Source organism: Armigeres subalbatus, chromosome 2 (genome assembly GCF_024139115.2).
Source record: "Armigeres subalbatus isolate Guangzhou_Male chromosome 2, GZ_Asu_2, whole genome shotgun sequence".
NCBI lineage: Eukaryota > Metazoa > Arthropoda > Insecta > Diptera > Culicidae > Armigeres > Armigeres subalbatus.
The window spans coordinates 32,345,992-32,369,885 of record NC_085140.1 but is presented as its reverse complement, the minus strand read 5'-3'; the positions used below and the strand labels follow the sequence as shown (position 1 = coordinate 32,369,885).

Below are 23,894 nucleotides of genomic sequence, written 5' to 3'. Positions count from 1 at the left end.
GATGACGACGACAACCAGGACTATTCCCATCGTGCACACTTAGGTAGGTACTTTCACTGCCATGCCATCCCGAAACGACTAGGACGCAAATGAATGGCTGATGGTTAATATAAAATTTATATGCTTATGGCTTTTATAACGCCGCTTGTGCACCATTTTGCAGCATGGTTACGACTGGGTACACTCAAATAAATCCAGGAGGGTTTTCCATCAGAAATATCTTATAAGCTTAATATGTTGCTCAACACATAAGTTTTATATGCATCCCAATAGGTTCCACAAGATTGGTCATTCAAATTTATAAACGCTCATATAAATTATAACCATATCAGTTATTGTTAAAAGTATGTGCTTATGTCATGTTCGGTGCATATGCTATGCATATAACCCCGATATAGATCATATTATGTAGTAAAAGCTATATGTCTTGCTGTCATATAATTAAATAATGTGTTTAAAAATGGCGAACCAGCAAGAACAATTATTCCTGGACTCCGGAATTCCACTCAGGTTTTTCAATCTTCTAGGTGGTAAGTGTTGCTTATTTTTAGTGATTTACTATTATGTGATTAATTAAACATGTTTGAAACAGTTTGCAACATTGGTATTCGGGAGTTGGCAACCATCGACGCTGAAAACCTTGAAAAAGTTCTAAGCACGGCAGTATTGAGCAATGGGCTGTTCTGGAATACGCCGAAAATTTTCGAGGCCTTAGTGCTGTGGCGTGAAAGAAATGTAATGATTATTTATTTTGAACAGTCAATTATGCCTTTTGATATATTATAATATTTTGATATATATATAATATATATATATATATATATATATATATATATATATATATATATATATATATAATATATATACATATTCTGTTTCTAGGCAATTGAGCTTCAGCAGTTATTATATCCACAAGTTTCTCCAACCTCCAATGCTGAAGTGCTAATTGAAGCAACTAGCTCAAAGCTGTCCAACGAAGCGCCGAGAACGACTGTAAAAGTTGATAGTCCCGTTAATTCCGACAGTGCGCGAGATGTATCAAGCAACGTTCTAGGCGATTTGGAAAACATTACAGCTATCACACAGGTAATTATTTTTACGTTCCATATCAACGACTTGAGTCGAGTCAAGTACGAGACACTGAAGACGACCTTACTGTTGAGGTCGAAATACGTATCTGTCAAGGTACAATTAAGTGGTGGAATTAAATGGGATTGTACAAACTCGTCTCATGACAAGAGCATTTAAAATTACATTTCTTTTACTTCGCCATGCTAAATTTTAGTGATGTCACTCATGTTTGTATTTATGTATGCACGGCAACTTCGACTTCGCGAATAGAATAAATATTGTCTATCCGGAATAAATTTATACCGCTTCTTATACCAAAGTTGGATTTTTCTCCAGATACAGGCAACTTTTCCAACTTCGGAAGTAGTGCGCTGGATTCGCCTAAAGATGCGCTAAACAACGCATCAATTAGTTTGGCAAATAAAACTTCGGAAGAAAGTTCGGTTCGGAAGTCCCGACTTCCGAATTCTAACTTGGTGCTACGCCGACAATATTTATTGCATTAAAATTTTCAGACGCTTTTTTTTTTCAAAAATGGAAGGTTTTATTTTTACGTGTAGTACATAGCTCAATTATTTATTTATTTATTTTCGATATTTTGTGGCTACACGAAGACATAATGTACTCTCAAAATATTATAATTACAAAAACTCAAGCATTTTTAACAAAATCTCAGGCAAGTTACAAAAACTCTTTTCAGCAGTCGATCGATGGAAATATTCCACTATTGGTGAACAGTTCGAACGATTTAATATGCGAGGAGCCCATATCAAATACTGGACAGGTAACATAACCTAATGTACAATGTTTACATTATTTTATTTAATGCTCATGATCTGTTTTAGCAATCTAATAATAAGAATATTTCCTTGCTGAATAGTCAGCATACTTCCCTGTTGAGCAAGGCTCCAGGTGAATTCGAATATCTGGAGCATATCATAAATTCCGAACAGGTAATTTCACTTATTTGAACTGTAGTGTAATTATATATTATCATTCAACTCCTCATTTTGTACTCATTTCATGTATTTATTTAATTCATTGTTTATTTCTCAATTTAGTGTACAATTAACCAGGAAGCATCCTTGTTGAATAATACTCCAGATGAATTTAGGTCCCTGGAAGACATCACGAATACCGGACAGGTAATTAAATTTCGTAAAGGTTGGGAGGGTTATATACTAATACGTAAGGGCAAGGGGAGGAGTATCTCATTTTCTAAAAAAAACAATAGTTGGAGGGGTGGAAGAGAAAAATCCCAGATAAATCCATCATAGGGTATTAGGACTAAAAGCTATATCATCGTCTTCCATTTGTAATATGTACAAAGATTGATTAATTGGATTTATTGTTGGGGTACACATCTGTGACATCAATTGCGTGCATTTTGACATTTTGCCTTTCTCGTACAACAAAGTTGTACCAGAAGGCTATAATTTCACTCCAAAAGCCAAATTTTGATAGAAGGCTCGGAGACCCATAGTGTTATATACCAATCGACTCAGCTCGAAAAACTGAGCACATGTCTGACTGTGTGTGTGTGTGTGTGTGTGTAGCCCCGGGAATTTTTATTGTTAAACACGTTTCATATAGAAGGACATGACTGATTCGAGTGCAACTAGTTTCATTCGACGGAGAAACTTTCCTAGTTGGACACTATTGTTTTTGTTTGCTAATAACTCATTCGATTTGAATAATATCTCTATTTTTCTTTTAACAAATACGCTGTTTACATGCACACTTTAAGTCATTAATCAATTTAGCCATGACGCAATCCATTACTCTCATAATAATTGCTTAAAAATTACTCAATTATTGAGTAATTTATAAGCAGCGTGATAGAGTTGCATCAAATATTTTAACCGCCAAGATGTAGGCAATTAGCAAAGCATTTACAACATTAATTCGAATCCAACTTATCGAATCGAGAAAGGCATAATCACCACTTGGGGATAAATTTGGGTTTTTATTATCAACTAGCGAAATGTACCCTGCCAATGTGCTTCAGTAGTAAAGCACATCGATACCCTGCATTGCTCGGGTTTGTTGTTCAATTTGTCAATTTATGAGTTTTCTGTGACGTCGATGCGATGGCATTGGGTTTCCTTACAATTCAACCTATTAATGTATTTGATGATTTCTCAATGTTCCTCTTACATTTGCAAATCGGCTTTTCCATTTGTGAGTTATATTGTTTCAAAAAAGGAAATGCAAATTCATTTTTATATATAGAGATATAATATATATATATATATATATATATATATATATATATATATATATTTATAAAGATATAAAGAGAAGATGAACTGTCAAATACTTCTGGCTTCCCCCTAGCTTATGTGTAAAGCTCGCGCTGAATATTGTCTATCCCGAACAAAGTTAGAAGGCTTTTTATACCGAAGTTTGATTTTTCTCTAGATATAGGCAACTTTCCCAACTTCGGAAGAAGTGCGGTGGATCCGCCTAAAGATGCGCTAAACAACGCATCAATTAGTTTGACAGATAAAACTTTGGAAGAAAGTTCGGTTCGGAAGTTCCGACTTCCGAATTCTAAGTTGGTGCTACGCCGACAATAGCCTATCTCATATATTATATCTCATATATTCATATATTCATTCTTATAAGAAACATTATTTTAATAATTATGTCCATAAAACCAGAGTGTATGTAATTAAGAGTGACGAAACTGTCAGAATTGGAACAAAATTCATCTGTACAATCGCATACAAAATTGTGTTCCAAACGAGCAGGAGACCTGTCAAATGCGGCACATGTTGCCACTCTTAATTACATACACTCTGCATAAAACGTATTATACCTATTGAAATTTTTGATCATATATTTTTTCTATTCTAGCACACGAGTGATTCTAACATTTCCCTGTTGAGCAATGCTCCAGGTGAATTAGCTTGCCAAGAAGATATCGAAAATATCAAAAAGGTATATAATCGTTTTTTTCGTTTTTACAATGATTATTATGTTTTAACGGATTGCTTTTCTATTTTAGTTCACATACCTACAAGACATCACAAATACCCAACAGGTAACTTTTGAAAAATCTCTTCATTTTCTAAGAACGTCAATTTGCTGAAAACACAATGTTATATAATATTTCTTCATTTATATAATTTTTAAAATTTTCTTTTCGTTAGAACTCTATTCGGCGATTCAAACATCAAAGCAATTCCCTGTTGAGCAACGTTCCAGGCGAGCTGTTATGTTTGCAGGACAACATAATAAAAGAGAAGGTAATTGTAACAAACTTGACTAAAAAGAGACTAAGTTTCCCTTCTAAAAGTCTTTATTTTTTACATATTTTTGCAATGTTGCAGGCTACATGTGATCAAAACACTTCAACGTTGAGCAATGCTCCGTGTGAAATCAAAAGCAAGCATAGAATTACAACTACTGCACAGGTAAGCAATTATTAACAAACGTATGAATTATACGTCATAAATTTCATTCACTTGGGGTATACCCCGTTAGGCATAATGCACGATAGGCAAAATGGACGTTAGGCATTGAATTTACCAAAGAATCACTTATTATATAAGGAATTTATTTATTTAATTCCTTAATTTTCGTAGTTTTAACGCAAGTAAAATAATTAATTGATTTGATATAAAAAGCTAGATTATGTTTAGCGTATGCCTAATGGAACGTACACACGGTCAAGCAGTTTGACCAACATTGACTCCACCTCTCGTTTATTCAAACATCCATCAAGTTTTAACAACAGCGGCACGAACAATCAATTTATTCGACCAACAATATCACACACGAACGACCGAAGCGCCAACTTGAGCACCAACCATCAAAAATATATGGGGGTTTGTGCAACTTCACTACAAATGCTCAAACATGTTCGGCGAACCTTGACTCCACCCCCGACAACTCAAACCAAAATCAAACCGTTTTAATTTTTTCCAACCGAGCCGCCAACTGTCAAATGGTTGTTCGAACAACTTCACACACGTTCAAACAAAGCAGCAACCGAAGCGTTTTCTTGGGGGCGGAGTCAATGTTCGTCAAACTGCTTGACTGGTGTGTACGTTGCATAACATAGTTATGTCTAACGTATTAAACCCGTACGGTGCGCACCCATTACACACCATATTTAGTTTTCTCAGGGGATAAAGTATTTGTAAAGCCACTCTAAATTTAGACCAATCTTATTTTCTTTCCTATTTTTTCATCCAGCGTTTGATCGACCAAAATACACCCGGCTGTAGCGGTCTAAACCTCCGGCGTAGAAGTGTGGCGGAGAAGCTGAAGCACGTGAACTCCGTTACCTGTGTCAGTACCGGACAAATACAAGTGGACGATACGCAAGCTGCCGAAAAATCGGTGCAACAATTCGTTATCGACCAAATAAGTGTTGCCGATAAGGTGCTTGATGGGAGAATAGTTTGTCGTAAGGATACCGGAGAAACCAGCGAACGAATTATCGTGGCGGATCGGACGGTGAACGAGTATACAGTTGTGCATCCTGCTGCTTGCCAAATTTTGGTGGAGAGACAAACGGAGGTAAAGTCTATTGACCATATCAGTACTGGGAACTCGTTCACAAACTAGTGTGGTGGATGGTCAACGGAACGGAAATTCTAGATACTAGATTATGCTTAGCGTATGCCCAACATAGTTATGTCTAACGTATTTACCCCCACAGTGCGCACCATTCCATACCATATTGTACTTCCAGTTAAAAACCAAAGTAAGCTCTCGCGAAAATCGATTTTTTCCCGTTTCTTTTTGTCGGAGCTGCGTCACGACTAGTGCGACTATGATGGCGCACGGCGGACATAAGGGATTAAGGAAAATCGAAATCGTCGCGAGAGCTCACTTCGGTTTTCAACTGGAAGAACGATAGTTTTCCCAGGAGATAAAGTATTTGTACAGTCACTCCAAATTTAGACATTAGACTATACAATCTTCTTTTCTTTCCCATTGTTTCATCCAGTGTTTGATCGACCAAAATACACCCGGATGTAGCGGTCTGAATCTCCGACGTAAAAGTGTGGAGGAGAAGCTGAAGCACGTGAATTCCGTTGGCCGTGTCAGTACCGGAAAAATACAAGTGGACGATAAGCAAGCTGCCGGAAAATCGGTGCAACAATTCATTACCGACCAAATAAGTGTTGCGAATAAGGTGATTGATGGGAGAATAGTTTGTCGTACGGATACCGGACAAACGGCGGATCGGACGGTGAACGAGTATACAGTTGTGCATCCTGCTGCTTGTCAAATTTTGGTGGAGAGACAGACGGAGGTAGAGTATTTATATTAACCAGTTTACAAACTAGTGTGGTGGAACGGAGATTCTAGATGCTAGATTATCCTTTGAGCGTATGCTTAACATAATGTCTAAAGCCCCAAACATAATGTCAGCGGAACAGCAACGGAAACGGCGAATTTGACAGAAAATTTATGGGACAACTGTCAAATTTGCCGTTTTCGTTCCGCCGTTCCGCTGACATTAGCGCTGTCCAATGAGCAGCTCCAAGTAGCTCGAAGTTGTTCCCATCCTGCTCGTTCTTTTTTGTCAACAAATGGACATGAGCAGGACAGGGAGAAACTTCGAGCTACTTCAAGCTCTCATTGGACAGCACTATTGTGTTTGGGGCTTAACGTATTTACATCCACATTAGGCATTAGACTACAATCCTATTTTCTTTCTCATTGTTTTATCCAGCATTTGATCGACCAAAATACACCCGGCTGTAGCGGTCTAAACCTCCGACGTAAAAGTGTGGCGGAGAAGCTATTGAATTCCGTTGGTCGTGTCAGTACCGGACAAATACAAGTGGACGATACGCAAGCTGCCGAAAAATCGGTGCAACAATTCGTTATCGACCAAATAAGTGTTGCGGATAAGGTGATTGGTGGAAGAAAAGCTTGTCGTACGGATACCGGACAAACCAGCGAACAAATTATCGTGGCAGATCGGACGGTGGACGAGTATACAGTTGTGCATCCTGCTGCTTGCCAAATTTTGGTGGAGAGACAGACGGAGGTAAAGTCTATTGACCATATCAATACCGGAAAAACTTGTTTACAAACTAGTGTGGTGGATGGTCAACGGAACGGAAATTCTGTTGGAAGTCTGATAGCTGATCAAAGAGATGTAGCGGAGAAGCCGACAATCGATAATGTCCTTGAGCGTAAACTGTTCAGTCCAACTATTCTACATAATTTGCTGAATTCTTCAGAGCTGGGCAAAGACATAATACGACGATCTGAGATTGGAGAGTTATCTACCGGAAGACAATATGAATTGGCAGGCATTATCGCGGAATGGCACTTGACAAACAGAACAAGACTACTACAGGAAGATCTCGAGGAGTATGCCGTAGCAGTAACATCGGTATTTCAATCGGAAAAGAAGGTAATTTGAATGTTTTTGGAACTTCAAAAGAACACTTACTAAAGATGCTGAATGTTTTCATAACAATATTTCCTGTGCAATTCTAGAATGAAATCCGAAACAAGCAAACACATTTTTTTAATGTAGTCGTGAATTTCGTGAATACTAATTAAAGTTTAACTTTTTCGTGAATACTAAATTCTACTTGAGTTTTATATATGTTTGTTTCCTTTCTTCGTATAAGATTAAATACTTTGTTTCAACTACACATAGGAAACTTACTATTTGGAGCGAGGAGGATCAAAAAGAAATCCAGGTGGTATCGTTTACAACAAGATTTGTAATTTACGAGCGAAATCGCGCAAACGTGACAAATCAGAGAACGAATACGCCAAACGAATTCGAACTGGAACCGATGTCACAAAAAGCAACACAGTGTCTGCATTGTCTATGAACTGGTTGCAGCTTAACGATGGTCCATGGGCTACCATTTTGGACAAATGGAAGGAAAGTTTCCCGTCACGTATCAACATTGTCGGCAAAGTAACAGCACAGGAAAAGTTGCGACAAACCCACATTTGGAAGCATGTTCAAAGCGAATACGGATATCAACTAGTGAGTATAAACCATTGATTTAAGAAAAATCAAAATATATACATATCTGCCAAAATACTTCACTTGATTATACCAATGCGGAAACGGATAGATAGTTAGAAGATAGAAGTTAATAGATATTTATATTTAGAGCATATTTATTGTACTGTATTTAATTTTGTGCTGCAGTCTACATTAGTCTTTTAATAATTACAAGATATTTAAATACTATGTATTTTATAAATGAAATTCCACTGCAAAGCATACCATTTTTAGGATATAAGAAGGGTAAAAAGGTGAACTTTGACATTAAGATACTATTTGTTAAATGTTAAAGTCTGTAGGCTGAATAGTAGGGTGGTTCAAAAAATCGATTTTGCACCACAGCGCGCATCTGATTCTTTATCATGTTCTGAGTGTCCTCTGAAAATTTGAGCCCATTTGGATTAAAACTGATTTAGCACAAGCCGTTTCAAGTTTGCAAGCAAATTAGTATAGGAAAATTTATTTTTTCATTATACTGATAATGACGCTTCCTTATTAAGCGCAGGTTAAAAGAAAACCTACATAGCTAAAAGGAATATTCAAGAGCTTTAACTCAGCGAAAACCGCATCTTAATTAATCGTTCCAATAATTAGTAATCGAATTTAATCTATACCGTAGTTTTCTGGAGTTAATTGCGTAACTCTTAAACAGGCAACATAGGGCACTGCACGAATTGCTTTGTCTCTCTCAGAAAGAGATTTTTTAACCTGCGCATGGGAAAGCGTCATTAACAGTATAATGAAAAAATAAATTTTCTCATACTAATTTGCTAAATCAGTTTTAATCCAAAGGACACTCAGAACATGATAAAGAATTGTAAAAAAGTATGTTCGTATAATATTTATCATTCTATTTTCAGATGGATATTGACTTTGCGTTGAAATACCCCAACGCAAAAGATGGTATGCAAGTGTGGGGAGACCTATTGGAACATATTGTGGATTATTTGGTACGCTACGTTCACGACGAATTTTCATTGAAAATTTTGCATGAGCTAACGAATTCCAACTTAAGCGAAGGTAACTATCTTAATGATAAATTATAATTTTGATCCAGCTAACAATTTTAAAATTTTAGACTGCAGGTTGTGCGCTATTCTAATACTATTGAACTGCGTACTACCACCGACTAGAGTAGCAGCAGGCTTCAAACCTACAGTATCATCTGCTCAGCAAGAGATAATACTTTTCGGCTCCACGGAGTATGAAGCAAAACAAAATCTACAGGATTTGTACGATCGGCATAAGGACCTCGGACTACAGGCAGCTCCTAAATTGATAGCAATTGGTGCCAACTACAAAGACTTGCAAGGTCCGTTTATTGTTTGTTACAGTGACCTGTGTTACAAACTGCCCTCTCTGAAGCGCGCCGTAGACGTATTCATCAAATTAGCGCTTATCCTCGGATTGCAACACTCAAGATTCTCGAAGCTGGTGTGGCTTTTCGTCGTCAAATGTATTTACGGCGTTTACGTTCCAGAAAAATACGCTAATATCGAAAAGCTGATAATTCATCTCAACAACGTTCAACATGTCTAACAAAGTTGTTTGTTTTGTCGAGGAATGTGATGCTACATTCCATTCAGCGGACGAGTATATATCCCATCTGAATAGAACTCATAAAATACCCAACAATCACAGGTGCATATGCACAATCCACAAATGTAGCCAGATTTTCCAGAAATATTATTCATTTAAAAGACATTTACTAAACCATAAAATTATCAACCATGAAAAACACATAGAGAACGAACAACCATTGCTATATTCAAGACCTGAAGATATTGTTCCATGCAATTCCGATCAATTCAACGAAGAGCGTCAGCCAGATAACATTATGGTTGAAAATCTGTCCAAATTTGATAACAATATCGTTGAGTTCTGTTTAAGTTTACATAAGCGCCCAAACCTGACAAGAAGTGACGTTAGAGATATCCAGCATAAAACTCAAAGCTTGTATCAACTTATAGCTAGGAGCATAGAGGAACTAGGACTTATCTCACCCAATGCGGATAAAAATTATCAATTTCATCATTATTTGCGAAAACTGATACATACCTTCGATAATATTGATACTGACTTTAAGCTTTTTAAACATTTGGAAAACTTGAATGTTTTCCAGAAACCACAGATCATAATCATAGAGCAACAAACCAATAAGTTAGAAATCGTAATACAAGAAAACCTGCATAAAAACAGCTGCTTGGTTCTCATGCCAGTAGAATTTCAGATCAAAACATTTTTTGAAATAGATAACGTTTTAGATAGAACATTAGAATACATAGAAAAACTTGAGAAGACGGATCGTATTCACAATTTTGTCAACGGGAAAGTTTGGAGAGAAATCAGAAAAAAGTACGCAACAGAATTGCTCATACCAATTTCATTTTATGCTGATGAGTTCGAGGTGAATGATGCGCTTAGTTCACACAATAAGCGTCATTCTGTGTGTGGACTGTACTACAGCTTTCCGGTTTTGCCAAAGGAATTTTCGTCAAGGCTTCGGAATATATTCATAGCAGGAATGGTGAAGAAGATCGACATTAATGAAGCTGGAATTAATTCCCTAATGCAAAAGCTTATCGACACGTTCAAAGAAATTGAGCAAAATGGCATAACTATTAATTCTAATGGCAAGCAAGTCACTGTAAAATTCGTCCTATCATTGTTTTTAGGAGACAACTTAGGTGTTCATTCATTTTTACTTTTTTCCGGTAGTTTTAGTGCTACATACTATTGCAGGTTTTGCAAACGAGCAAAGAATGATTTACAAAATGATGAATGTCTCCATACAGATTGCTTGAGGAATGAAGAGAATTATTACAAAGATGCACTATTAGAAAATCAGGCGCTAACTGGCATCAAAGGGATATCTATATTTAACCAGCTCCCGTCTTTCAATGTAGTGAAGAACATCAGTGTCGATCCGATGCACGATCTGTTTAGTTCTGGACTTTGTAAATATGGTCTAACGAAAGTTCTAAATTATTGTATCTTTGAAAAAAAATACGTGTCGCTGAGCGAAGTGAATAAACGTAGAAGAATGATAAGCGTAAGAAGTAATGATGAAGGTTTAACCAGAATGCCCGATATAGAAGAAACATACGTTAAGTCAAAAAAAGTAAAATCCGTGAATATTCGCACAACTGCTAGCGAGATGAAATCTTTTAGTTTTTTCATTACTTTCATATTAGGACCTTTCTTTCCCGAAAACGATCCTGTTTGGAAATTTTGTAAAACGCTAGTTAAGCTCGTTGATTTTTCACTTCTTCCTTCGTTCAGCACTACAGATATAGAACAGTTTCGAAACACAATTCACGAACACCACAAATTATATAAACAGATATTTGGCGAAACTTTAAAACCTAAGCAACACTTGCTACTACACTATCCGTCTGTAATTGAAGAATGTGGTCCAGTTGTTAACATGATGTGTTTCAGATTTGAGGCAAAGCATAGAGAACACAAACAATATGCAAATGTGACTTCATCAAGACGTAATATTAGCTACACGTTATGTTTGAAATCGTCATTGCAATTTTCTTACGATGTTATCACTTCGAGCTTTTTTAAAACTTCAGTTTCCGGCGATTTCATAACAACCAAGCTTGCATGTAGATCATATTATGCTAGCTTATTGTACCCAATTCCATTTGATTCTGAAATTGATATTTCTATCTCGTTCAACTGTCATTTCAAAGGAACCCGTTATGGAATTGGATCATTTCTAACAATCACAGAGGATAATGTTACTGAACTGTATGAAATATTAGAAGTAATAATGATTGATCAAAACTTGTTCATCGTAGGTCAATTATGGCAATGTGGTCCATATAATGAACATTTATTAGCAAGTGAAGCTTTAAATTGTACTGGTTTGAAACGAATTCATAATTGTAACGATTTCGATGGACCTCCTATAACGATACATTCTGTAAATAATTGCTATTATTTTAGGAAGAAGTATGATTTTTATGAAGATGACAATGATCTGTAAATTTGTACCAATTTGTAATGATTTGGAATAAACAAAAAACTTATGAGTGATATCTTTAAGACAAATAAGAATTTAAATTGACCATATACTTGATTGTAACTTTTTTGATATGTATTTTAAACTCAATAATAAAATCAATTAAAAGAAAATCCTATACGACGCAAATAATTGTTATTCCTTATTTTGTTCAAGATCTAATAAAGTCGATTAAATATTGTTATATTGTTGTTATACTAATTATTATTGTGAGAAATCAGTCTTCGATATATATTTTGATTAGTTATTTTGCTTACTATTACAAGTTTGAGAATGTGAGTATGTTTTATTTCTGGAAAAAACATAAACAAAGTTAAACAAATAGCATACTACTATATCATGTTGTGTAGTTTGTAGTCTGGAGGAAGTAAGCTTAATAAACATATCAAAATATAAGTCGTTTAAAACACTCGGCCTACCCTCAAAGCCAGTCTTGCAAAATGTCGTGACCATAACCAGATGATCAGATATGAAAACAAAAACCACCACGCTTTTAAACGATGTTCTTTACTGACAATCACTGCAAGCGCATCGTGACATGTAGAAGCTGACACGTGAGTACCATCGGTAAGTGTGACACCCAGATTGACAACCACAAGCTGAGGGCCATAAAGAGCATCAGGTCGGTCAGCTGTCAAAAGTTCAGGTGAGCACCGTTATTGATTGATTTTGTTGTCGTTTGATTGGACTGACGTCGTTTTTAATTGATAAATTGGATAAATCAATAGTTAAATTAAGGGTTCATTCACAAATTACATAACGCTAAAATGGACCTGGGGGCTGAAAGCCCCCACCCACCCTCTCGTAACGTATTTTGTATGGGAGGGTTCTGAAATTTGTATGGGCCGTATTTGTGAATGGCTCTGACTAAGTTTTTACCAATTTGATCCAGACTATCTTTTGAAAAAGGCCAAATTTTTTTTTATGATTTTTTCAAATGGATACAATCAAAAAACGACGCATCCTACAAAAAAATGTTATATGGGTGACTATCGCAAAATCAGTCAAAGTTTCTAATAAAGATATCGGAAACAATTCAAATTGAGCCCTACACTGAAATAAAATCAGTTTCAACAGTTTCAAAAATTAAAACTCGATTTGCGAAAAAACGCTTTTTTTGATTTGTATGAAATTGTGTCTCAAGATAGGTGATTATGTTCCCTACCAACCGTCCATACATCGCAAGCTGGGCACTTTGAAGGAAAAAAAGTTTTTCTAACAAAAACCTTTTCTTGTCGAAATTATTTTCAGTGTATTTTTATCCGTTGCGATTAGTTACGACCTAAATATTGTACTCTGCTTGACTGTACAGGAATATTTAAATATATGTATGTATATGTTAAATCCACTGGCACTCCTTGACACTGAGAAAAAAAATCAATTCCGACAAGAAACATTTTTGTTAGGAAAACTTTTTTCCTTAAAAGTGTCAAGCTTGCGATGTATGGACGGTTGGTAGGGAACATAATCACCTATCTTGAGACACAATTTCATACAAATCAAAAAAAGCGTTTTTTCGCAAATCGAGTTTTAATTTTTGAAACTGTTGAAACTGATTTTTTTCAGTGTAGGGCTCAATTTGAATTGTTTCCGATATCTTTATTAGAAACTTTGACTGATTTTGCGATAGTCACCCATACAACATTTTTTGTAGGATGCGTCGTTTTTAATTGTATCCATTTGAAAAAATCAATAAAAAAAATTTGGCCTTTTTCAAAAGATAGTCTGGATCAAATTTGGAAAAACTATGTATGTACTTTTCTTTTAATAGCACCTCTTAAAATATTGCACTAAAAGTCAATATAAACAATAAGAACACTTAAATGTTCCCAAAAATTCTATTTTGGCTTCATGCCTTTTAATCACAGCAAAAATCCATTAATTCCGCTAAGTGGATTATTCCATTGCTGTCGAGCGTTGATTTCAGAACCAAACACCGCATAGGTCAGGTCAAGTGATCATCACGATAGTCAAGATGACATGGATATGACAACCACAACATCAGGAAAGTTTTCCTATCATTCATGCTGGTGATCACAGGCAGAAGAAGTGAAGACATGGTGAGTGACCAAGCGCTAGTTGCTAAAATGTCACTTTCATGGTGATCGTTACACCAAGCATGTGAGATCCACATTGAGCATCACAATTGAGTACTTGACACATGACCTGGATTTTGTTATTGTCACGCTTTGCGTGACTTGTACGGTGACACTTTGCAGCACTGCTCAAAGCACTCGAAACATGTATCAAATGTATATGGGCTGCATATAGAACGAATGGTCCTCATTAATTTCTATATGCACACCATATAAGTCACATTTGAACATAGTCAAGAGAGCTAATATATGTTTTATATTGTCTGCACATAATTTGCATTTTGTAGTGGCGATTGTTGAATTTAAATTATTTGCATATAACAATAGTATGACCATTGAACAGTTTTATCATATGGATTGCACATAACTGATATCACATTTTTTCATTTGAAGGTAGATTCTATATGATATTCTAATAGTGCAATATTATATGACTGACATATAGCATTGATTGCGAAAGTTGGTTCAGTGTAATTGCTAATGTTTTCCAACATCCTGAGTTGCCTGAGAAGCAGTGTTGCCAGTTTTAAATTCCACCGAAACCACCCGTCTACCGTTTCAAACGCTGGAAAAATCTCAGAATCTGTACACCCGATAAATGGAACGAGTCCATTTTCCTGTGCAGTTGTTGTGAACCGCAAAGTGGCGGCAATTGATCAAAAACAGGTCAAAACCTGGGCGGCCCAACCTGTTTAAAGCGAAAATTAATTAATTTTGTACAGAATTGTACGAGAATGTTTTATATTTTTCCTATCTTTGACCACTGTATGCATTGCTTTGTTTCAAACCACCTGTCTGTGTAAGGACCTTTAAAATGGAGAATGTGCGCAATAAGCCTACCCTTTCCATGGTTTTACTCTATACCGGACTACATATATGCAGCCGGGCAAGTTGGTCTATTTTTGTTTGTACAGTGCCTCTTTACTGCCTTCGCATCGGGTTTATTAGCTCGTTTACGTGTCTGGATTGGTTGTAGAATGTCGTATACATGGCTCTCAGTGCGGGATTGTATACTTTACCATCCCGTGGGTAAGAATTCATTTTGTAGGTTGAACTTCGATATATTGATAATAGTATATTTTTTTATTTGATGGGCATGATAGAATGCCAGGTGTAAGATTTACGATCAAGTGGAAGTTAAGTAAAATTACTATTAACGGTATGTGGTATTTCAAGAAACTCAATGCTAATACAATACATCTTGCTAACCACTTGCCGACGGCCGCCGCTCGAGCAGATACTAACGCTATTATAAACTTACTATTTTTTACGCCAGATTCTGAGTTTGGTTATGTTCTGTACTGGTTTAAATTGCGTATTATTAAGACGAATAACAAGAGAATTGTTGCTATGCGTTGTACGCGGAATAATGGCCTTAATGTCGGTCAGAGCGGAGGCAATCGGCGGATGATTGTTGCAGAAATTAACATTTTCTTTCACGGTTCTGACTTTGGTTTTATTGCTCTAGGCCATGATTGGTTGAAGAGAAAGCTAATATGAGACGAATATTCATGATACAAAACACAATCGCTTGGCGACAGACAGTTCGTCGGATGCTGCAACAAATTTATTCACAAATAACGGCACAAAATCTCTTCACATGGTGACGTCTCCGTCGGTATGAGTATGAATACGTTTTCGGAGGCATTCTCCATAGTGAATACATATGTCGAATTCGTTTTTTAAAAGTTCCAACCTAGGTTGGAACCAGTTCCAACCTAAGTGCTGTCAAAGTGTTTTTTTTATTCGCGCAGGTTGGAACCCCAAAGCTGTCGGGTTCGCACTGTGTTGAAGGAATGGGCGATACCGATACGGTATATCGGGAATCGATGTTTTCGCTCCGATTAATCAATATTTTGTATCGATTTTTGACGTTAACTACGTCTAAGGTGCATCATGAAAATTTCCAAATTGAGGACCGTCACGAAATCATGTAAGATTTCAAACGGTAATGGCGACTTTATCTTTCGACGGATTTTCGAGATTTTGTTATTAATAGATTCGGAAACTTTCCACCAATTTGCTAATTGTATTAAAACTATTCATTATAAACGGCAAACTATTGAAAATGTTATTTCTTTCCAAACCGGTGAAAAACTCAAAATAATCAATCCCGTTCATAAATCCCCAACACGGACATCAGATTGCACTAAGGAACGGGCCTTTTGATCCACTGCTTCGTTTTTCCTGTGTATAAAAGCCCCGTGTTTCGCGTGCGCGCGTCATTTTCATTCTGGATTTCATGGAAAGCGGACCAAGGCGTCCAGAAGCGGTCCTAGCGACAACGGCTGTGGTGGTGCGGATGAAATTTTTTTGTTCGATAGTGGTGACGGTCGTGGCAACAGCAGTACATCTTTACATCCGTGTTACAAGCAGCATTTTTGGATCTGGCAATTAACGGCGTGCGTAGAGCCGAATCATCAGATGGCTGTCGCGCAGTCCAGTAGTTGTTGTTGGTGAGGCACATATTTGGGAATGAATAGGATCTTTTCAGAACCACCATTATGTTTGGGAGGAAGGTTAAGTTGAAATAATTTGTCCTTAGTGCAACCGCTAGGAACTAAAATTTTTTTAGTGAAATATTCTAGCGTGATTCTGAGCTCAATTATATGATGTTTGTCTAGCACTTAACTACTCTTCTTGCTGTGGATTTAATTTTGAACAATAATTCAGTGATTGAGAAAGTTGATATAACTAACGAACTTTTTTCATAGAACAAAGCGGAATCATAGCATTACTGCCGGTCTGAGCGCGCGTCAGAAGGAGAAGCTGCAAATATGTATTCGCATGGATGGAAATAAATCCTTAAACAAGTAGCAGGCTACCTACTAGAATTATAATCTTGATGGGAAATTTCACTTGACTGTTACTGCTGTCCACGCGAATAATTATCGGCAGCGACTTTTTATAACGCGCGCTTGTGATTCTGCTACCGATGGAAAACAATCTGCCATCACCAAGCAATTAAGTTTTACTTTGAACAAAATTCATCTCGCCTCAAGTTGTGACTTAAGAGCTACTTTCTCTGATGGTAGCCAATCATTAGTACTTCAGACAAGAAAATTTAATCTGAGCGCGATCGACCGCATGAACCACACCGTCGATGAGAATGAAATTTCCGGTAGCAGCTCCGCCGAAGCCGATGGTGGGACTACGATCTGCTTTTCGCGACATCTCGAACGAAATGGCTCGCGCGCGCGGAAGAGCTGCTTTCTAGTAATCAATAAAGTTAAACCTGTAGTCACGCCCCTTTAGTAAGTGTGTGACGGGTACACAATATTTGCAGTCATGCCGGACAAATGGGCCATCTTTATTGATTATAAGAAAACTGCTTTCCTCCGCGCGCGTGGCATTTCATTTGAAATATCGCGGAGAGCGGTCCCAGCATCGGTAGAGATGTCGCAAATTAATCGATTATTTGTGTGATAATCGATTAATTTTTAAATTGATTACTTCCCAACGATTAATCGATTCAATAATCGACAAGAATCGAGAGTAATCGATTAATCGGGATTTTACGACAACTATTAGATTTCGATTACTTCAATTAATCTATTCATCGTTATGATAATCGATTAATTTTGATTCGATTACTACTCAACGATGAATCGATTCAATAATCGTCAAGAATCGAGAGTAATCGATTAGTTACTAATTGATTAATCGAGATTTTACGACATCTCTAAGCATCGGCGGAGTTGCTGAGCAAATTTTATTCCAAATACATATGGGATATTGGAAAAATCGGTTCTTCTCAGGGCTTCCATTGTATACAAAGGAAGATTGAGGCGAGGCGAACTTTTTTCAAAGTGCAAATTAACGGAGGGAGTCGGAGGGAGATGCTACAAATATGTATTCGCATGGATGGCTTCAGTGCCAGTCAAGTTTAATTCTTTCAAGATTCTTATTTGGTTTTGTTATTCCAGCTCTGGGTGCTGCGGATAGAGCCGCTTTTCTGCTCTCAAGCGAGTAGCGGAATATTTTGAAATCAATCCTATAAGCAGAATTATTTTGCAGTTCTCCGGCTGTCAAACATTTCCCGCTCTTCGAATTTCTCTTTCCATGCTGCATGACGGCGCACGAATGCGCGGGACTCTACATGACTTTACGATGATTTACATACATTCCTGCTCCAATCAGCTGCTGAATCTCGTGAAATCTCGTAACGAGTACTTTTTAATTGCATTCCTACTAATTATCCACTTGAAATATAATGTGAATATATTTGTTACAAAGAATGCAAAGCTCAAACTAAGTTTATTTTTATTTTTTTCCCCAAATAATAACAATACTTCTCAATATAAGATCTAAAACGAACATAACCAAAATCTTCAATGTTTGGCTCCGGCACAATAGAGAATTTTGGCTTCAGTTTGACAACCAAATCGATTCTATCCGCACCACCCAGTTCCAGCCTATGGCGTGGGTCGTGTGGTCGTTAGTGATTCGAAATATGCAATATTAGGAATTAATCGATTCTTCTCATGGACACCATTTTAAACATAGAAAGATTGAGGCGAGACGAATTTGTTCAAAGTACGACGTCATAGCAGAATTACGTTGCCGTTCGTAGCAGATTTACGAGCGCGTATTGTAGAGAGCTGCTACAAATATGTATTCTTGCACTGGCACTAGATTCTTCACTTCACCAAACTGTTTTACGTAGTTTACGTCGAGCGGTCGTGTCTTGTACACAACCCTTATGATTTTTTATGTTCGATATTGTACCGTATCGATTTTTTGTAGCTGATATCGGATTTCGATTTTTTCAAATTCCTAGACAATATGCGTAATATATCAAAAGTAAAAATATAGGAATAAACCAGCAGAAGAGAGAAACTAAACTGTCTGTTTATTAAAACAAAATGCGCGTTGAAAATCTTTTTTTTCGGGAATTTTGTGATATTTGTTATTGTAGTTTTAAATGAAATTAATTTGGTACTGTTGTCTAGATTCAGATTTAAAAATAATTAAACCGTCTAAGACGAATTAAGTACTGTCCATTTAATTCCACCAGTTAATTTTCGTTATCTTTGCAGATACGTATTTCGACCACAACTGTGTGGTCGTCTTCAGTGTCTTGTATTTGACTCGACTTGAAGAAAACAATCGCAACTTACACTATTTATACTACGCTAGGTACCTAATCTAATCTTATTTGCCTACTTTATTTACCTATATAGTAAATATAGGTAAATAAAGTAGGCAAATAAGATTAGATTAGGTACCTAGCGTAGTATAAATAGTGTAAGTTGCGATTGTTTTCTTCAAGTCGAGTCAAGTACAAGACACTGAAGACGACCACACAGTTGTGGTCGAAATACGTATCTGCAAAGATAACGAAAATTAACTGGTGGAATTAAATGGACAGTACTTAATTCGTCTTAGACGGTTTAATACATTCCACTAAACGAGCTTAATATATTTTTCTAAAAATAATTGTTAGGGTAGTTGTGTATTCATAAGTTAATTCTGGGTTTCCTCACAGATTGTATCCTAAATTAGGTCGGTGGATTAAATTATGTAGTTTGGGAATTCCCCTTGAAACCCGTTCACAAAATCCGCTAAGAATTGTCAGAAAAATATATTTGAGGAATACCGAATAGAATTATTTTTTATGCAGAATTTCTTTTGAAATTCTTCCAAAAACTCTTTCATGCGTTTCAGAATTGTCTTAGGGAATTCTGCCAGAAATTACTTCAGAAATTCTCCGAAAGCATTCCTCCGCGATTCTCACGGGCAAAGAATGCTCAATCACGGAAATTTTAGCCAAGTTTTTTTTTGCGGGAAAGATGATCGAAAACAATTTATAGGTTAAAAATGACTTCTTCAATAGTCGTTGAAGTTTTAAAAATTCAAACAGTTTTGTTATAAAATTTGCACCAATTTGAAACAGGAGTCTCGTTTCGACCGTCTTCCAGTGCGGTTGGTTTTTGCGCTCTATTTTTGTGCGGTGATTCGCCCAAAAGTAGAACAATAGAACCAGTGCAGTGACCGCGGTCGAAAAAAATGTGTAGTGTATAAAAAAGTGCTGCAGATCCAGAAGACGTGCGCATGTTCGTGCTTGCAAGGGCTGATCGATTGTTATCAAGGGCAATGCCCTTGCTAATATTGCGATCAAGCCTATGTAAATGCTCAAACATGTTCACCGTCAGAATTATTGAGGAGAGGTAAGGTATTGATAAACTGTAAATTTATTAAAAAACGCACGAACCCACACAAAAGCACACACAAATTCACATATATACACACATACATACATATACTGATGGACATGAGTATTCGTCATGTTTTCATAGAAATCGCTATTAAAACATAACGAATACTTTTGTCTATCAGTGTACACATATAAACACACATACACACTCATATACACACATAAAGATATACACATACACACTCATATACATCATACATAAAACACGTACACGATTTTTATTATATATTAGGTATCTATATTATTGGAAGCGTTTGGTACGGGAGGCCCACGCTTTCTTCTTTTCCCCTCGATTCCAAGCTATTAAGTGACTTTAGGTATTCCTGAAGTCGCTCAATATCTAGGAGTCATCTCTGCGGTACATACTGCGTATTTGGCCTGGCCATATGAAAAGAAAAATGACGAAAATCAGAAACCGTCATTTTCCAGGATGCTTTCAAGTATTGGCTACTCATGTATGAGATTAGATTAGATTAGATTAGATATCTTTCAGGCATTCCTCCTTATTTTTTCCGAAGGGATCATTTCAAGATGAATTCCTTTGGAAATTCTTCTAGGAATATCTAGGAAGTTGCTCCAGGAATTAATTTAGAATTCCTACAATAATTCCTTCAGGAAATTCTTCTGGAATACAGGAAATTACTCAAAATTTCCTTCAGGAATTGATCCGCAAGTATCGTATATACGAGTGCTGCTGCTGTCGGCAACGGCCATGCGAAGATTTTCTTCCCGCTGAGAGCCATGCTACTGGCATCGTCTAACGAGAGCTGCTATGCGGCTTTTGTTTCCGCTCTGCACAAAGTCTTGATAGAACTGAGATTTGGAGCCCAGCCTGTTTAACAGTTTTAACAGTGCTTCAACTTTTGAATAGCTTAGCGCCTTGTTTTTAATAGCTTAGCTTAGCTTAGCTTAGCTTAGACTGACTGTACATATTAATGGTTGCTACTCCGTGATTGATCAGAACTGGTGCAAATTGCACTACGATCCAAGTAAATAGTGGTTGGGATTTACCATCTATTCTCGAAGTGCACGTTTCAGCAGCTCGCAAATATTGATCAATAACGGCGCCGGCCAAGTCCTTACAGTCAGTTGGGAAAGGAGGAATGTGAGTGTGTGGTAATTGTTGCTACTAGAGACCGAGAATACCTCTGCATCTCCACATTTACCACGGAAGGAAGTAGTGTTAGTTGGGTGGGGTAATCAGTAACATAGATCGGGATTCACCATAAAAAGTTATGTGACCTATGCAACTTCTACACAACAGTATTAGCATTTCCTTAATTAGTTCAATTGTTCATCCTTCGCGAGAATAAACAATCAAGCGCTCGAGTGAGCGATTGTTCATTTGAATTTCGGATTAGGCGCCCGCGTTATCATTTCATTAACGTAAGAAAAGTAAAAAAGAAACGGGATTGAAAATAATTGATAGTAATCGGAAAGCTAATGTTATTCAGCAATCCTTATTTTATCTCTATTTGACGTTAAGTAAGAATGTAAATTTACGTTCATTTTACATGTCGTTTATTTTGCATTACTTTCGCGCGCGCGTGTCTGTCACTTGCCTTGACCAGTATACCGTAATCAGGATCTCACTGGTATTAATCCTGATGTGCCGGTTGGCACTCGTGTTGGGCTTGTGCGCTTTGAGCGGCACACGGTCGCTTCCCAGTCTACACAAAATCGCACATGGTGCAATACAAGATGCTAAATTGGAGACGATATACATACATGTTGTGTGGAAAAGTACCTCTATCGCCTGCACTTCAGCATCCTACACGACACCATATACGTTCATGTGTTGACTGGGTTTGATAGGGCCTGCTTATGGACACATGCAGCTTTTTGTAGAGGTTTAACAGAGCCCACCGTCAAACCCCACCACATCCTAGGCAGGCCCCCTAACTCGCAGTGGCCATGGGGAGGGGTCGTCAAGCCCTTGGACATAGTCCCTGCTGCCCCTGCTTAGCGCCTTGTTTTTAATAGTTGGACAAACATTTAAAGACTTCCTCTATCGATCGATGCCAAAATCTCCAAAATCTTCCCGTCATCTTCCTTATTATAACTCGATATTTTCTCTTGCTCGATGAAATTCAAAGTCCCTTGAATTTATAATTTGCGTTCCATACGTAAGTCTATACTAGATATTCTCTAAGTCGAAGTAATTTCCACTTCATTCCACAAGCATTTCCACTTCACATTCACGATATACACGATGTAAGGCCATTTGGCCGAAGAGTTGAAAAAAAATAGTTTGCCAGTAGTGAAAAATAAAGTGAAGTGAATGGTGATTAAGTAAATATCATTACTGAAAAGTGAGAAGGGAAAAGTGAGAAGTTATAATTGGTCGGGGTTCTGCCAAATCACACCAAGCGCCAATGGAAAATTTGAATTTTTTTGCCAAAGTTTTCGTGTAACAGATTCATTTAATCACAAATCGCATCACGCCATAACTGAAGATATCCCAAAGCAAATGTATGGATGAATTGACATGAAATAATTTTAGTTTTCTTTTTGCGAACAAAATATCTCTAGTCATTCAAAAAGCCGCTTGTTGCGGTTTGTGCAGAACACCGACCAATTGAGAGGTGAAAAATGGAAAATGAGAAGTAAGAGGAGAAAGGTGAGAAGTGAGAAGTGACATGTAAAAAGTGAGAAGTGGAAAGTGAGAAGTGAAAAGTGTCTAGTGAGCGATGAGAAAAAGGAAGTGAGGAGAAAAAGCAAAAATTAAAAATCAAGTGAAAAGTGAGAATTGATAATTGACAAGCGAAAAGTAAACGAGAAATAAGAAGTGAGAAGTGATAAATGAAAAATGACAAGTGAGAAGTCAGAAGTGAGAATTGGAAAATGAGAAGTGACAAATTAAGAGTGAGAAGTGAGAACCGTTGAGAAGTGAGAGTAAAAAGTGAGGAATGAGATGTGAGAAATGAAAATTATGAAGTCTACCCTCATTTATACCAACTTCCTTTTTTCTCCGTTATTCTTCTTCCTTTTCCTTCTTTCTTCTTCTTTCTTCCCTCTCCCGTCCACTTTTTTTCTTTTTCCTTTTCCTTTGCCCTTTTCCTTATTTCCTCTTCTTTCTTTCTTCTTTCTGCTTTCTTCCATCTTCTTTCTTTTTTATCCTTCCTTTTTCTAATTACTTCTTTCTCTTTCTTTCTACCTCAGCGGTTCTCAACCTGGGGTACATGTACCCCTGGGGGTACCTTCGCTGGCCCTAGGGGGTACCTCGGACAAAAATGCGTAATGGCGGACGTATAACATTTGCAATCAAAACTTATTGATATTTTTTGTATTTAAAAAAATTATATTGTACATAATATGCAATGCGATCAATAAATCCCAATTGAATCCTGCCTTCCACAATCAGCACAATGTATGAAGGGCTGCGGAACAAAAGATCAAACGAACAAAACGTCGAAAGAACAAAATGATTTTTTTTCAAATAAAGCTCATTTGCTTCGTTGCAAGAGGATT

The 23,894-nt window shown here is 37.0% G+C and overlaps 1 protein-coding gene across 1 annotated transcript; it reads left to right on the top strand.

Annotated features, from left to right (window-relative positions):
• The first annotated feature begins 270 nt into the window (after positions 1-270).
• Positions 271-10,608, top strand: LOC134208897 (uncharacterized). Its single transcript, XM_062684864.1, has 15 exons — positions 271-571; positions 883-1,086; positions 1,613-1,855; positions 1,917-2,024; positions 2,133-2,216; positions 3,931-4,014; positions 4,082-4,117; positions 4,227-4,322; positions 4,407-4,490; positions 5,275-5,601; positions 6,035-6,343; positions 6,767-7,459; positions 7,712-8,053; positions 8,938-9,097; positions 9,156-10,608. The coding sequence occupies exons 1-15, from the start codon at positions 449-451 to the stop codon at positions 9,614-9,616; spliced, it is 3,354 nt and encodes a 1,117-aa protein (XP_062540848.1). The 5' UTR covers positions 271-448; the 3' UTR covers positions 9,617-10,608.
• The last annotated feature ends 13,286 nt before the right edge of the window (positions 10,609-23,894 follow it).

Coding starts and splice junctions, on each gene's coding strand:
- LOC134208897 (XM_062684864.1), top strand. CDS start 449: ATGTGTTTAAAAATGGCGAACCAGCAAGAACAATTATTCCTGGACTCC. Junction 6,344..6,766: donor TGGTGGAGAGACAGACGGAG/GTAGAGTATTTA, acceptor TGTTTTATCCAG/CATTTGATCGACCAAAATAC. Junction 8,054..8,937: donor GCGAATACGGATATCAACTA/GTGAGTATAAAC, acceptor TTCTATTTTCAG/ATGGATATTGACTTTGCGTT.